We start from the raw sequence: 16,396 nt of genomic DNA, 5'->3' as shown, positions 1-16,396 counted from the left end.
CGCCTCCTCCGGCGGCCTTGTGGGGGAGGGGAGGTGATTTAAAGCATCTGCGCGGGCAGAGTTCCAAGCTGTACCCATATGCCCCCAGAAGTAGGGCCCAACGCTGGATCCTGGTGAACGCAATCAGGGGAATTTCTCGGTCGTCTTTGAATACGTCAATAACGGTTTATGGTCGGTGTAGACTGTGAAAGTGTGCCCGTAAACGTATTCATGGAACTTATGAACTCCAAAGACGACCGCCTACCCTTCCTTTTCTATCTGTACACAATTGCGCCATGCATTGGCGAGCGTGTGGGATGCGAATCTGATCCGTCGTTCTGATCCAATGCAGTGGGTGAGGGCCATGCCCACCGCATACGGGACACGTGACATGTCAACAACAGCGGCTTGGCAGGGTTGAAGTGCATCAGTAGTTTTGAGGATGACAGCTGCCGTTTCACCGTGTCGAATGCCAGTTGTTATGACAGTGTCCAGTCCCACGGTTGACCCTTCTTTACCAAGAGGTGGAGGGGACTGAGGAGGGTTGCAAGGTTTGGGATGAACTTCCTATAATAATTCACTAATCCAAGGAAAGAGCATACTTCTATCTGGCCACCGGGGACGGGGACTTGTTTTATCGCCCGCACCTTGCCCTTTATAGGGTGCAACCTGTTATGGATTCTGCAACTTCTCAGCATTTTGCTGCTGAAACCGTCATTTGTGCCTTTATTATCTCTAAACTTGACTATTCCAGTGCATTGTTGACAGCTTCCAGCATTCTAACCTTTGTAAACCTGAGGACATCTAAAACTCCGATGCCTGTGTGTTGACTCGGACCAAGTCTTGTTTATCCATCGTCCCTGTGCTTGCTGACCTACATTGGCTACTGGTTAAGCAATACGTCAATATTAAAATTTCCATCCATGGTTGTAAATCCCTCGATGACCTGGCCCCTTCCTCATCACTGTAATTCCCTCCAGTCTTGCAACCTTCCGAGATTTCTGTGCTCCACAGGTTTTGATCATGAAGATTCCCAATTTTAATTACAAACCAAAGCAGAAAATACTGAACAATCTTAGCAGATCTGACGGCACCTTTGGGGAGAAAAGGGAGCTAACGTTTCGAGTCTTGATGACTCTTTGTCAATTTTTATAACTCTGGCAATGCTCTGGAATTCCCAATCTAATTCTCTCCATTTTCCTGGATGAATGCTGCTCCAAGAACACACGAGAAGCTCAGCACCATCCAAGACAAAGCAGCCGGCTTGATCAGTACCCTATCCACCACGTTATATTTTAATTCCCCTCACCATCTTTGCCCAATGGCAGCGGTGCATACATTCTACAAGCTGCACTGCAATCTCAATGCTCTTTGAATGTTTTCTCTTCCTGTCCTTCATGGATGTTTATATCTTGTATGGAGATTTTAAAAAAGATTTGCTTTTTTTCCTTGGAATAATAGAGGGTGTGGAACTCTTCATGTCTTTATTGTGATATCCCTTATCAGCATGACTACACATTGAGGTTGTGCAGTCAACAGAGGAAACTGCTTCTAAATTTGACAATCCCTTGGAAACATAGAAACATGGAGTGGACAATTCCACCCTTGAGTCTTTTCCAATATTCATTTTAATCATTGCCGATCTGGGGCTGAACTCCATTTGCCCACCTTTGTTCCACGTCCCTTCATATCCTTACCAACAAAATATATCAATATCAGCCTTGAATATTTCAATTAATGGAGCTTATTCAGATTTTTGAGAAGAGAGTTCCAGATTTTAACTATTTTTTGTACTAAATGATTTAGCTCTAATTTCACAATTATGCCACCTTGTCCTGAATTAGGGCACCCCTCAATATCCTGAACTCAAGGGAATGCAAGCCAGATTTATATATCTTTAGTAGGCCACAAACGAGTCCAGATCCAGTTAGTAAAAAGTAAAAAGAAAACTTGGTTCATTGCAAAGCAATTATATTTACAATATACATCAGATCTCAGCCGGGTCTCCTCTGTTGGTTCCAAACCTGGCCGACTGTATACTGATCTCAATCATGAATGATCTTGGGCTCCCTGCCCCCTTAGCGGGACAGCTCGTATTTGGCGAAACTAACGGGGATTGCTCCAACCCTGTAGGTCTCATGCATGTTATAACAATATCCTGTCCTCATAACTTAAACACTTGTATGCAATACTGCTGAATCTGCGCTGTACCCCTTCGAAGACCATTGCATCCTTCCTCAGATTCAGTGTCCAAAACTGAATGTACCCCAGATGGATTATTGCCAAGGGTCAGTATAACAAAAGTATCACTTTTCTTCACTTGTGAAATCCAGTTCTATTGAAGTAAAATGGCTTTCTATCGATTGATCACAATAACTCGCATTAACGTAGTTGGTAGCTTTAATGTCTCACGGGGGCATAAGGAAATAGTGAACAGTTCAAAAATCTGGCCCTCTGACAAATTGAGAATAATTATCATTGCAACAGTTAAAAATAAATGAAAATTTCCTTCATGTATGTTGGTTACAGGAAAAATTACATTGAGGGTTGAGAGGTCTGGAGAGGGAGGTCTATTTAATATTTAACCTCTATTGGCCTATCTAATCTCTTCTAGAGTCATAGTCAGTGGACATTTCCTTTTAACTTGTGATGTCAGGGCGGCATGGTGGAGTGATGGTTAACACTGCTGCCTCACGGTGGCGAGGACCCGGATTCGATCCCGACGCAGGGTCTTTCCGTGTGGAGTTTGCACATTCTCCCCGTGTCTGTGTGGGTCTCACCCCCATAACCCAAAGATGTGCAGGATTGGTGGATTGACCACACTAAGTTGCTCCTTCATTGGAAAAAATAATTGGGTACTCTAAATTTATTTATAAAAACTTGTGAAGTGTAAGCTAGAATTTTAAACTATTTGTGGGACATTGGAGAGTATTGTAGGGGTAACTTTACTGTATTTGTCCATGTGACAGCTAACCTGGGAACCTAATTATAAAAGCTGGAAAAAATTCCATTCTTGCTAAGGCATCATTCTTAAGGATCGGACTACCTGTTAGTAGTTTTCACTCCACCATTCTGCTCTTTGGAAAATTAAGTTTGTTCACTCACTACATGTCTCAGCCTGTCCGGATGTCTTGTCAGACAGTGCACATTGTAATTCTAGCCAATCCTGTGTATAATCTTATGGAAATGTCAAACGCCATATCATCGTTTTGATAGGGCTAATTTCGTGAGCAGACAAACTAAAAGTTATAGCTCGAATTCCCTCCAGACCCAGGGAAAATTAACAGCTGACCTGGAGTGAGTGGGTGTTAAACATTTGTTCAAGTATGTGCTCCTTAGTCTCTTGCCTTCTGCTGTTTCCTGCACACACACCCCTCGCCCCCACCCGCCTTCTTGCATATTATGTTGTACAGGCCCAGTGGCACACTACATGCTACATGTTCACCCATGTATGGGTGTGCTGTAATTTAATGCAAAGAATCCATTGACAAATGATCCTCTATTCTTGTCACAATATCTGTTAGTCTGGGAAGCCAATGTCCGACTGGTGTAGGAGGGAGTTTGAGAATATTGGTGGCTTATTGGTGATGTGCAACCCACTCAGATCGATATACTGTGCAACTTATCAGATAAGCAGAATTTTAAAAAATAATTCCGCTTCGGAAAGATAACACAGAGGCTATCTACAACCCTGCAGCCTGAGGCCTGTGGCACCAAATCTTGCTGCTATTATTCAAGAGTCCCCCGGACTGGTAGATAGGCTGGGAGCAGAGTTGCTTCTCTTTGGCTGGCAAAAAAACTTCTGCCTTCCAAGGAGATGGCCCTATAGGAATATGGAGGATCCAACTCCGGGTTGAAGGAGGTGCCAAGAACGAATGAGTCCAGTACGTCTAGGAAGCAAGCATGCATAAAGGAGAGTAACTTGACGAATGGGAATTCAGTTAGGGGTCTCAGCATTCTATAAACTATACCTATATTCAAAATTCTTGTTGTTGAATGGGGTGGACCATTGCATTCTTGGGCTGTGCAATTACACTGCTGTAGGATGTTGTGCTCAGTTAAGCTTTTCTCCCCTTGTTCCTATTTATGGTTCTTCCTTTTACTCGTGTGACAAAAAACACCGCGTCGTCTTCAATGTCCATTCTTAATTTGAAAGAGTGCCACGAGGATGACATAAAAGCAGTTTAAAGGAGCTTCAAGCATCTTCATTTCCCTGTGAAACGCACATGGACTGTTAAGAGATCCTGAGATATTTTCACTTTATCTTTGAATAGAAGAAGGCGTGACATTATTCATACGTTTTGTAAAATCACTTATCAACATGACTGTATTAATACTGTGGGTTCAGTAGAGGAACCATGTGCATAACAGAAAAAAAATGATAGCCAGATTCTCTTAGATTTTCTGTCTTTGTTTGGATTGACCCTGGTGGGTTGAACAATCTAGCCTTTTGTGACCAACTCATAACAACAGATTGCCGTTGGAAATCACATATAGCGGAGAAAAATGCTCCAAGGTGCTTCACTGATGAATTAAGGAAATGTTGGATAACTATTTTAAAGACCTGGCACAGACAAGATGTGCGAGATGGCTTCTTGTTCTGTATGATTCTATGGTTCTATATTACAGAAAGCAAGCCCTAGGAATGGCTTGAGTATTGTGAGGACTTGTCTCCCCTCCTTCCCTGTAATCTTTCCTGCTACTGATTGATATGGAAGAATTTTTCATGCTTTATCGTTTCCTTTTAAGACGAAAAAAAAAAGTGAAACTTGAATGCTAAAAACAAATATTTTGCTGGACAAATGTTATGGGGGCGGCAACAGATGTGATGGAAGCAGTGCAATGATTTTGCCGAGCTGGGGGAAACAGATGAATAATCCTTTTTAAACTTCTGCATCAAAATTAACTTCATTCTATTTTTCAACAGGCGCTGAAAGACCTCAAGCCATTAACACCGCGGGTGAGTATCCAGCACTGTTATATTCTATTCTGATACCTGTAAGGTCAACAGTTTTGTATTGTGTATAAAGCAAGAGGCACACTGCTTGTATCAGGATTGAATGTGTGATTGATATGACTTTATTTGCCTTCACGAATGAGCAATTAGTCTTTGACATTTATGCTTGAGGCAAACTTATCACAGAATTGCAAAATTACGGTGCAGAAGGAGGCCGTTTGGCCCAACGTATCTGCGCCAGCTCTCAAATGAGCATCATGACTTAGTGCCATTCCCCTGCCTTTTCCCCGAAACTCTGCACATTGTTTCTCTTCAAATAATCATCTGATACCCTCTTGAATGCCCTGATTGAACCTGCCTCCACCAGACTTTGAGGCAGAGCATTCCAGACCCCAACCACTCGCTGTGTGAAGAAACCTTTTTCTCGCATTACATTTGCTTCTTTTGCAAACCACTTTAAATCTGTGCCCTCTGGCTTTCGATTCTTTTGCGAGCGGGAATGGTTTCGCCCTATCTAATCTGTCCAGCTCCCTCATGATTGAGAGTAGTCTGTCAATGAGTAGCAAATCATCATGAGAAGAAACTCAAATCCTTACAACTCAACAGGGTGTGAAATGGAACGAATGTTCAACTCTCACACTTGTTATTGTATCAGTTTTATTTGTGCATCATTGATTGGGGTTTGTTAATAAATGTATGTTGCTGCTTCTCCAAATAGGATACCCCTCAACTATGAGTGCCATTTTATTGAGTGTACATCCAATCATTTTCTATTTTCGTCCTTGGTGCTGAATTGTGCATGGAATTTTTAAATTAACAGTTTTCTTTCAGTGAGTGCTAGCCCCAAATTGTAGACACATGTGGTGAGCTGGAAACATAAAGATCAACAGTGGGACGTGAGATAATGACTCTTGTTCTCCTATCTTGTCTACAATTTGCATTTGAATAAATGTCCTCGCTTTCTCCAGCTCTAAGAAACCAATAGAAATGAGTTTCTGGCAAGTTCCAGATGAGCACCTTTCCTCAGCCTAAACTCATTTAGAGAGACTACAATTACAGCAAGTGGGAAAGGGACAGTGATGCAGTGGGAGAATGGCTTTCTGAAGCTGGAGTAAAGCACATAGAGATAAAGCTCCTTTTTAATGAGAATCCACAGCATAATTGTCTGGGTATTTGTCCGATATAGCACGCTCCCTGTAAGTCTACCCTTCACTCTCTATCTGTCCTAAATTCCCTCAGAAATGTCTCCCCACTAATATCAGTTTCTCGGCTTTCCCCTCAATAAAGTCTGAGACTAGGGTCCTGAACTTAAAGAAAACTAACTTTGATGGTATGAGACGTGCATTGACTAGGATAAGCTGGCAAAGGATACTTAAGGGGTTGACGGTGGATAGGCAATGGCAGGCATTTACAGAACACATGGATGACCTTCAACAATTGCACATCCCTGTCTGGTGCAAGGGTAAGTCGGGGAAGGTGGCTCAACCATGGCTAACAAGGAAAATCAGGGATAGTGTTAAAGCCAGAGGAGGCATATAAATTGCCCAGAAAAAGCAGCAAGCCTGAGGACTGGGAGATATGTAAAGTTCAGCAGAGGAGGACAAAGGGTTTAATTCGGAAGGGGGAAATAGAATGCGAGGGAAGCTTGCGGAAAACATAAAAATTGACTGCAAAAGCTTCAATAGATATGTAAAGAGAAAAAGACTGATGAAGACAAATTGAATAACTTACAGTTAGAATCAGGTGAATTCATAATGGTCAACAAAGAGATGGCAGACCAGTTGAACGAATACTTTGGATCTGTCTTCACTAAGGAGGACACAAAGAAACTTCCGGAAACACTAGGGGGACAGAGGGTCTAGCATGAAGGAGGAACTGAAGGAAATCCTATTAGTCAGGAAATTGTATTGGGGAAATTGATGGGATTAAAACTCATTAAGTCCCCAGGGCCTGATGCTCTGCATCCCAGAGTACTTAAGTAAGTGGTCCTAGAAATCGTGGACACATTATTGCTCAACTTCCAGTATTTTATACACTGTGGAAGAGTTCCATTAGATTGGAGGATAGCTGTTTTGATCTCCTCGTTTGAGGAAGTACATTCTTGCTATTGAGAGTGTCCAACAAAGGTTCACCAGACTAATTCCCGGCATGGCAGGACTGATATATGAAGACAGACTGGATCGACTCACTGGAGTTCAGAAGAATGAGAGAGAATCTCGTAGAAACATATAAAATCCTGATGGGACTGGACAGGCTCGATGCGGGAAGAGTGCTGGGGATGGCCAGAACTAGGGGTCGCAGCCTCAGAATAAGGGGTAAGTCATTCAGGACTGAGATGAGGAAGAACTTCTTCTCTCAGAGAGTTGTGAACCTGTGGAATTCTCTACCACAGAAAGCTGTTGGGGTCAGTTCGTTGGACATATTCAAGAGGGAGCTGGATGTGGCCCTTGCGGTTAAAGGGATCAAGGAGTATGGAGAGAAAGCGGGAGTGGGATACTAAATTTGCATTATCAGCCAAGATCATATTGAATGGTGGTGCAGGCTCGAAGGGCCGAATGGCTTACTCCTGCACCTATCTTTTCAAGCCCTGAATGGAAGCTGGGTACCAGACTAGATGAAGACAAGCAGCCCTGGAGCTGGCCCGCACGAACGGTTTGAAGAGGGTTGGGAAGAGTGTTTGGTTTGGATATTCTGCATCTTTAAAAGGTCATTGCAAGCTCTGTCTGCTGTGCTGAGCTGTCACTCACTCAAGAACAAGCAAGTGTTGGAAAACCATTTTCCCTGGACATTCTCCTGATCTCTTTCCACGTGTGGCAAAATGCTTATGTTTCCAGACATTGACCTTAATTTAACGAGTAAATTTTCATCGATATCAATGATCTATAAATGTTTCCTTCCTTACCCTGCTTGAATCTGAATCTCGAGTCTACCATGGATCTGAATTTTAAGAAGAATTCACATTTTTTTCTTTCCATGGACAAATGAAGGGTGTGAAGCTCTTCATTTTTAACAGCACCTCAACATGACTTCAAACTGAAATTTGCAACCGGCAACAGAATACTTCCTGAACTTTAGTCGGAGTCCCTTAAAAACATGGGGTGAAATTTTCCACTCTATTTTTGGAGTGTTGGCTGGGACGGGAAAACCGCATGCAGCTCTCCAGCTGCATAACCGAGTTTTTTCTCTAGATTCTCTGGCACTCTGTGCACAGAAAATCAGGGGATGTGCTTGCTGCCGTCACGCTAGCAGGGCGCCTGATAGAGTTGACAACACGGGCTCCACAGAGATCACAGCGCCTTTTTAAAAGGGCCTCCTGATCTGTGTTAAGACAAAACTCCCTGCTATCCCCCTTGAGACACGGGGGACCTCCCCCCTCCCCACAAGCACTATGGCAACCCCCTCCACCCCCACAGGCACCAGAGCAACCCTTCCCCCAAAGCACTGGGGCAACACCCCCCTCCCCCTTACAGCACTGGGGAAACACCCCACTGGCCCCCTGCCCACACATACATCCTCCCTCCTCCTCCATGGAACTCCTGGCACAGCCCTCTGTCAGTGCCACCCTGGGCATGTCCCTCATTCCCTCTTCCTCCCCACCCTGTGGCTATACTTACCTTTCACCCCCAGCAGATTCGGTCTTTCATTATCCATTGGAAAGCTTGCCATCGTGACAGGGAATTCCATACCTGGGAGGAACATATGGCGGGGAGGGCAGGAACCTCATTATGTCACCGTCGAGGGACGGGAAAGTCAGAAAATGAGATCTCGCCAGTGAGAATCTCGTTTTCCGATTCTCGCTGGATTTGCCATTGTGCTCAGGGTGAACTTGGGCACAAAACCGCCTCCATAGCAACAGGATGTCTATCTTCTAATCTTAAGGGAGTACTAGCCAAGTTTATGCAACCTGTCTTTAACCCTTTCGGCCGTGATATCTTTCTGGTGCATATGAGCTGCTCATCAAAAGACAATACATTATTCGTGAGGTTTGGTGCTCAAAACTAAATGTCGTACTCCAGGTACAGAACAGAAACTGCATCCCCTACACTCGGGAGTGAGCCCTGGAATCTTCTCCCTCATCGAGGAGGTGGAGGACTATGATGATGCAATCGAACTGTTAAAGGGGTATTATATACGCCCTGTAAACCAGGTCTACGCACGTCACCTGCTTGCAACTAGACGGCAAAGCCCCGGGGAATCGCTGGAGGACTTCTACCGTGCGCTACTGGTGCTGGGCAGAAACTGTGGCTGCCCGCAAGTTTCGGGCAGCGAGCACACGGAACTTCTAATCCGGGTTGCCTTCGTAGCAGGTATGAGCTCCTCAGAGATCCGCCAAAGACTCTTAGAAAAGGACACCCTGGGACTGAGAGAGGCACGGGCCCTGGCAGGGTCCATGGATGTTGCCTCCAGAAACGCGCAGTCCTATGCGCCCGACCGCGCAGCGGCCCCCTGGACTGCGTGGCATCCCACAGCGGCAGCCCCACTGACCTTCCCCGCGTCCCCGCAGGCCTGCGCTGTAAGACGGCCCACTAACCCCGTTGGGCCCCGCTGTTTCTTCTGCGGGCAGGCGAAGCATCCCCGCACGCGCTGCCCGGCCCGCGCCTCCACCTGCAAAGTGTGCGGCAAGAAGGCCCATTTTGTGGAGGTCTGCCAAGCACGAGCCGTGGCCGCGGCCTGATACAACCACAATTTGTACCTAACATGTTCTGCTATTTTTGAAGAGTGGTGGCCATAGGCCAACTACATTCAAGCTTAAGGGAAATGGGTGCTGCCATGAGTCAATACACAACATTTTCTCCCTTACTTAAAGTGGGTTTGAATTCTGAGAGCTCTAAGGGCCCAACCTAGTTCCTGGTGAAAACAGATATTTGGCACTTATTTGGTTTTCTCAAACACTGACAGGATGTTATTGTTTGAATAGGTTTAATGGAAAAAGATGTTGAAATGTCTATTATCGGCATCCATCTCCCAGACAATCCCACCATATGAATCATTTATGTTTCCATTTCCTGAGGTATTTTTAGGAGGTCTATTTCTAAATTAGCAATGAACACTACAAGGGTAATTGGCTGGGTTGAGTAACTTGTATTGGATTCAATCTTTGGCACATTTTACAAATGTGTTTTATTACAGCTATAAAGTAAGCTGTGATACGAGGAGTAGAGTAGTAAAATGCAAATGTTAGATTTATCGCAGTGTAAAGTAAGAGGGATACACCTGTTAGTATTTACGAGGTTTTGAGTTGCTTGACTTCGAATCGACTTGTGGTAATATGTGAGCATGTCCAGTCTTATGGCAAGAATATTTTAATATTCCACGCTTTATATTCTGGCTCATCAACATTATCACTTATTATATTCCAGGAGCCTAACGAGGCAGGGGCGCCGTATATCCCCCCTCTTGTTCATGTTGGCAATTTGAGCCATTAGCCATTGCCCTGAGGGCTTTGGACAGGTGGAGAGAGACAGTAAGATGGAGAGGGGTGGGGGGTGGGGGGGGGGGGGGGGGTGGGGGGGTGGGGGGGGGGGTGGGGGGGTGGGGGGGGGTGGGGGGGGTGGGGGGGTGGGGGGGGGGGGGTGGGGGGGTGGGGGGGGGTGGGGGGGTGGGGGGGGGGTGGGGGGGGGGGGGGAGGTTGAATAGAGGCTGTCCTTGTACGCTGATGATCTTCTTTTATCTCTAACGATCCTGTCCCCACAATGGGTGATATTATGGCGCTGCTGAAACGATTTGAGGCTTTTTCAGGATATAAATTGAATTGGGGGAAAAGTGAGTGTTTCCCAGCAACCCAGCTGAGGAGAGGGGTCATTTGGGGGGGGGGGGGTGTTGCTGTTTCGTCTTACGAGTTCCCATTTAGATACTTACGGGGGCATGTGGCCCGACTTTGGAAATTGAGGACATGGTTTTATGGCCATGTTGCACCCAAAGCAGCTCGCCGCGGCGCAGCGTGGCTGATAAAAGCCGGCAGACCCCACTCCCGGGATCTATCTGGCTCACAACACCTTGCAAGATCTAACAAGATCTCTTGCGATGTTGAGATGTGAATACCGCCCATTGTGGGCAGGACCACCTTTTGGCAAATTTGCATTTTACAGTGAGACAGCAAGTCTCGCTCTAATGTGCAGATTCCCAAGGTAAGCAAGGCTTTGGGATCTGTCCCCTTTGCCTCGGAGACCTCGGGTGAGCGTCCTTCAGTACTGGTCTCCACAAAAGAGAACCAGACGGAACGGTGCTCGCCCGAGGTCTCCCAGGGGACTGGATGCCCCCAGGTGCACGACCTTAGTTCAGGGTTGTATTCTGACTGGGGCCGCATGACACTGCCAAGATACACATCCTGACAGTGCCACCTGGATGCCAGCATGGCACAGCTAAGTAACCAGCTGTACCCTAAGTACCCAGCTGGCAAATTTTGCATGGTGGCAATTGAGCTGGGGGTGCCTTGCATGGGTGTTGGGGGGATGCGGTGGCGGCGAGGACCCTCTCCTAGTGCATTGGGGCTTGGGAGGGGCTGGGGTTCGCTCCAGAGGCTGCGAGCGCCGGGAAACACGCGACTAAACCCGCTCATTATAAGACTTTGTTCCCTTTCAGTTAAATCATGCCTTAGATTTTACGAGCTTGGTGAGCAGATTTAAAGTGGATTTGCAGATGTGGGACAGTCTTCCCCTGTCCTTGGCTGGCAGAATTCAGTCGGTGAAAATTAATGTCTTGCCATGTTTCCCGTTTTTATTTTAGTGCTTGCTGGTGTTTTGCCAAAATCCTATTTTGGGGGAGTGGGCAGGAAGTGTAACTAGGATTCGGAAGACAATGCTTCAGGGGGGGCTTGTCTGATATATTATTGTTGGGCGGCGAACGCTGAGAAGTTGCTGGGGTGATGTGGGGATCCAGAGGCTTTATGGGTATGGATGGAATCAGACTTTGTGTGGGGGGCCGGGGCTAAGGGGGGGTTGATGATGGTATCACTACCTTTTTCTCCAGGAAAGTACTCAGGGACTCTGGTGGCGGCCTCTACACTGAAGATTTGGAGACAATTTTGGTAGCACTTTAAATTGGGGGTGGTATCGAAGTTGGTGCCGGTTTGTGTAAATCACATGTTTGAGCCAGCGAGGCTGGACGCTATGTTTAGGGAATGGGAGTAGAAGGGGGTTGCTGTGATGAAAGATTTGTTTTTGGAAGGGCCGATTTGCGAGCTTCGAGGAGTTGGAGAAATTTAGACTTTCACAGGGGTTACATTTAGATATTTACAGGTGAGCGACGTTGCGACATTCCAAGTGGTGCTGCCTTCCTCATTGCTGGAGAGGATTTTGTCATTGGCAGGGATGGAGGAGGGGAATACCTCAGGGATTTATGGGAGGCTTATAACGGAGGAGGCAGTATCATTGGAGGGGGTTAAGGCCAAGTTGGAGGAGGAGTTGAGGTCCGTGCTGGACGAGGGGATGGGATGTGAGATTAGGGATATGGTGAACAAGTCATCATGTGCGAGGTTAGGGCTAATACAGTTGAAGGTAGTGCACAGGGCCTATTTGACCAAATCCAGGATGAGCAGGCTATTTTGGGGGTTGGAGGATGAGTGTGAGCATTGTGGGAGGGGCCCGGCTAACCATGGACACATGTTTTGGTCGTATCCCAAGCTCGTGGGGTTCTGGCTCTCTTTCTTTGGCACCATGTCGGCGATCCGATAAATCAAACTGAAGCCTTGTCCCGGTATCGGACCTGCCGGAGCTGCAGACTGTGGCGGGGACAGAAGATTTGGCCTTTGCCTCGCTGAGTGCTCAAAAGTGCATGCTGATGGGTTGGAGTTCAGCTTCTCCACCCAGCGCCTCGGCAAGGCCAGGGGAATTTACGGAATTTCTGTTTCTCGAGAAAGTTAAGTACATGGTGAGGGGAGCAATTGAAGGATTCTACCAAATGTGGCAGCCGTTTATTTTGTACTTTTACAGAGCTGGTCACCATTAGTTGTTAAGGAGAAGGGGGGGGGGTGCGGGGTGGGGGAGGGGGGTGTGTGGTGGATGCAGCTGGTGGGTTTTTTGTTTGGTGTTCTAGGGAGGGGTCAGATTCGGGGGGGGGGGGGTTGTTATTACTTGTTATTTTTGTTATGTATAAAATTGAAAATGTTGAATAAAAACATTTTAAAACATATTCTAGGAACCTCAGCCTACCATTGTTCCTGTAAGTCAATAGATTTCAATGTTTCTCCAAATCACGCAGCCTTCCAATTATCTTTACAAAGTTCAAAATAGTCAGAAACAGTCAACTATGGTCCGTACGCTATGATCCCATAATGTATGGAAAACCACAGTAGATAAAATGTTTTCTGACTTTGGTGTACAATAACAGTTAGACAAATTGTTAATGACAATAGTTTGGAATCAAAAAAGCATGTTCAACTGCGAAGGAATGTACTTTTCGATAGTTGATTTATGAAATGGCAATGTCACCTACATGCTATAGAAGATCTTTTGAGATTGGAAGAATTAAACGCACGGTTGAAGGAAAATTGGGAGGATGTTGCTCTTTATTCCACAGGCTTGTGAACAAAGTTATAGATTGTGGAATAAAAGGGACACTAACAACATGGGTACAGAATTGGTTGAGTGACAGGAAACAGAGAGTAGTGGTTGATTGACGTTCTTTGGACCAGAGGACGGTTGGTATTGGAGTTTTCCAGGGGTCAGCATTCGGACCACCTCTTTTTCTGATATATATTAATAACTTAGATCTTGGTGTACAGGGCAAAACTTCAAATTTTGTGGATGATACAAAATCTGAAGCTTTGTGAACTATGAGAAGGATTGTATCAAAAGGACATAGACAGGTTGGTGGGATGGGTGGGCAGGTGGCAGGTAAGTTCAATGCAGGGAAATGTGAAGTGATTTGTTCTGATAGAGAGAACATTGGCAGACAATATAAAATAAGGGTACAATTCCAAAGCGGGTGAAGGAGCAGGGGGGTCTGGGTGTATATGAGCATAAGTCATTGAAGGTGGCAGGACAGCTTGAGAGAGCGGTTAATAGAACATAGCATATCCTGTGCTTTATTAATAGTGGTATAGAGTACAAGAGCAAGGAGGTAATGTCGAACTTGTTTTAATCATTAGTTCGGCCTCAGCAGGAGTACTGCATCGAGTATCAGCAGCACACTTTAGGAAGGATGCAAATCCATGGGAGAGAGTGCAGAGAGGATTCACAAGAATGGCCCCTGCGATAAGGACTTCAATTACGAAGATAGAGAAGTTAGGGCTGTTTGAGAAGAGAAGGCTGAGAAGACATTTGACAGAGGTTTGAAAAGCATGAGGGGTCTGGATAGAGTTGATAGAGCCAAACTGCTTCCACTCATGAAACGACCGAGAACGAGAGGGCAGAGAACTAAACTAATTAGTAAAATAAGCAATACGAGGAAAACCTTTTTCACGCAGTGAGTGGTTAGGGTCTGGAATGCACTGCCTGAGAATATGATGAAGGCAGTTTCAATCAAAGCATTCAAAGGGAATTAAACTGTTATTTGAAAAGAAAGAATTTGCAGGATTATGGGGAGAAGATAGGAGCTTGGAACTGTTGCTCATTCGGAGAGCCAAGCTGGGCCAAAGAGCCTCCTTCTGCACTGTAACAATTCTGTGATTTAGAACTGTAGACTAAGCAAGTTAGTGAACAATAGTCACTGCTCGGTTCTGAACTAAACTAAAACACTCAATCAAGAAGATTGGGCAAATAACAATTGGGAAACTCCATTTAGTTTTACTGTCTCTGGGCTAGTGATTGAGTGGAGATAAACTACCTCAGGTTAAAAGGTCAAGTAAGGTTGTGATGACTGTCCTGTTGAATAGCCTATGACTAAACATGCACAAGAAAACCATGATGTGGATGAGGCAGCGGAGAGCTGCCAATTCCTACGGAGTAATCCGGCATGAATCAGTTGCCATAGGGAAGAAAAGAAAATTCCAACATTTCAAAATTGTCAAAATTATAAAAGTAGCCAAGAATTAAGGCAAGTTGGATCAGAAAAAATGTTATCAAGCACAGACTATATCCTCTTGATGATTGTGAATGGGGAACATTTTGGTGAATGTTCTTGCAAGGTATGTTCTTATGGTTTCCACAAAATATTGTGGGGATAAAAGCAAGCATTACCATCAAATTCGACATTTTTAAAATTGTAATGCACTAGTTTAGAATTAAAAATTGGTGAAAAGCGAGAAACTTACCATCTCCATTTTGTTATTCAACAGGTACTACTGGAAAAGAAAACACCAATCATAATGAGAACCCAACATTGTGTTATAATTTTGTTCTGACACTTGTGATGTTAGCAGTTTCATATTCTGTATAAAGTTAAAGAGCAGTATATGTTACTATTAATATACGCTCAATATGATTTTGTTCAGCTTTCCTGATGAGAGCGTTTTCTTGGGAACATTTAGATGGATATTCTCTGATCAGTGGGAATAGATACACTGATCAAAATTAATCTCAGGTCCTAAACAGGTGAAAAAAAAACTAAAAGAATGTTGCCTTTCAAACTAGTTGTGTTATTGGTTAGAGAGTCTGCATTCTTCTAATATCTTTCCTTCTCTCATGAACAACACTGACCAAGATTTTGGAATCTGTGCTGAAGGAACGGCATTAGCCATTCATTAAATTTATATTTGCTGGCAGATTTTTTGCGTTGGAATTTGATGTATTTAGAAATCCAGCATTCCTCTCTTCCCGTTTTCCATGTTATGGTAGTCTGTGTAAAGGTATTACGGTACCTGGTAATGCTGGAACACCATTGGTAGAGATTGTATGCTTCCTATTGGTCAAGCTGTATGGTATCTCCACCCTGCAAGGCGGGGTATAAGAGCCCGTGCCGCCCCAGCAACCTTCATTCTGTACCTGAGCTGCTGGGGGAAACATCTAGCTTATTAAAACCTTCAGTTGGTCTACAACCTCGCTTTAGTGGTCATTGATCGTGCATCAATTTAATAAGCTAGATTTAAAAGGATGGTGCCGGAGTGTCTGCAACTCAACCCCCACGAGGCGAACTCAGCGGCAATCTTCAAGCACTGGCTGGCATGTTTTAAAGGATATCTTGGAACGGCCGAAAACACACCCACGGGAGAGCAGAAAATGCAAGTCCTGCACTCGAGGGTGAGCCCGGAGATTTACACCCTCATCGAGGAAGAGGAAGACTTTGATGCAGCAATAGAGCTGCTAAAAGGACATTATATTCGCCCGGTAAACCATGTCTACGCCCAACATCTGCTAGCAACGAGGCTACAAATCCCTGGGGAATCGCTGGAAGAATTTTACCATGCACTCCTGGTGTTGGGGAGAAACTGCAGCTGCCCGCAAGTTTCGGCGAGCGAACACACAGAACTCTTGGTCCGGGACGCTTTCGTGGCAGGTATGCTGTCCTCCTAAATCTGCCAGCGATTGCTGGAAAAAGACACTCTAGGTCTCAAGGAGGCACGGGCCCTTGCAGGCTCCCTGG

General features: G+C 45.2%; 1 protein-coding gene across 1 annotated transcript in view; it reads left to right on the top strand.

Annotated features, from left to right (window-relative positions):
• LOC140393529 (peptidase inhibitor 16-like) overlaps nucleotides 1-15,308 on the top strand; it is a 28,498-nt gene extending 13,190 nt beyond the window's left edge. The window contains exons 5-6 of the mRNA XM_072479830.1: nucleotides 4,907-4,939; nucleotides 15,153-15,308. Of these exons, the coding sequence (XP_072335931.1) occupies nucleotides 4,907-4,939; nucleotides 15,153-15,253 (134 nt within the window). The 3' untranslated portion in view covers nucleotides 15,254-15,308. The remainder of the gene's footprint in view (nucleotides 1-4,906; nucleotides 4,940-15,152) is intronic.
• The last annotated feature ends 1,088 nt before the right edge of the window (nucleotides 15,309-16,396 follow it).

The sequence above is a fragment of the Scyliorhinus torazame genome, chromosome 17, assembly GCF_047496885.1.
Source record: "Scyliorhinus torazame isolate Kashiwa2021f chromosome 17, sScyTor2.1, whole genome shotgun sequence".
Taxonomy (NCBI): domain Eukaryota; kingdom Metazoa; phylum Chordata; class Chondrichthyes; order Carcharhiniformes; family Scyliorhinidae; genus Scyliorhinus; species Scyliorhinus torazame.
The sequence above is the reverse complement of the archived record's forward strand: the minus strand, read 5'-3'. Positions and strand labels throughout refer to the sequence as shown.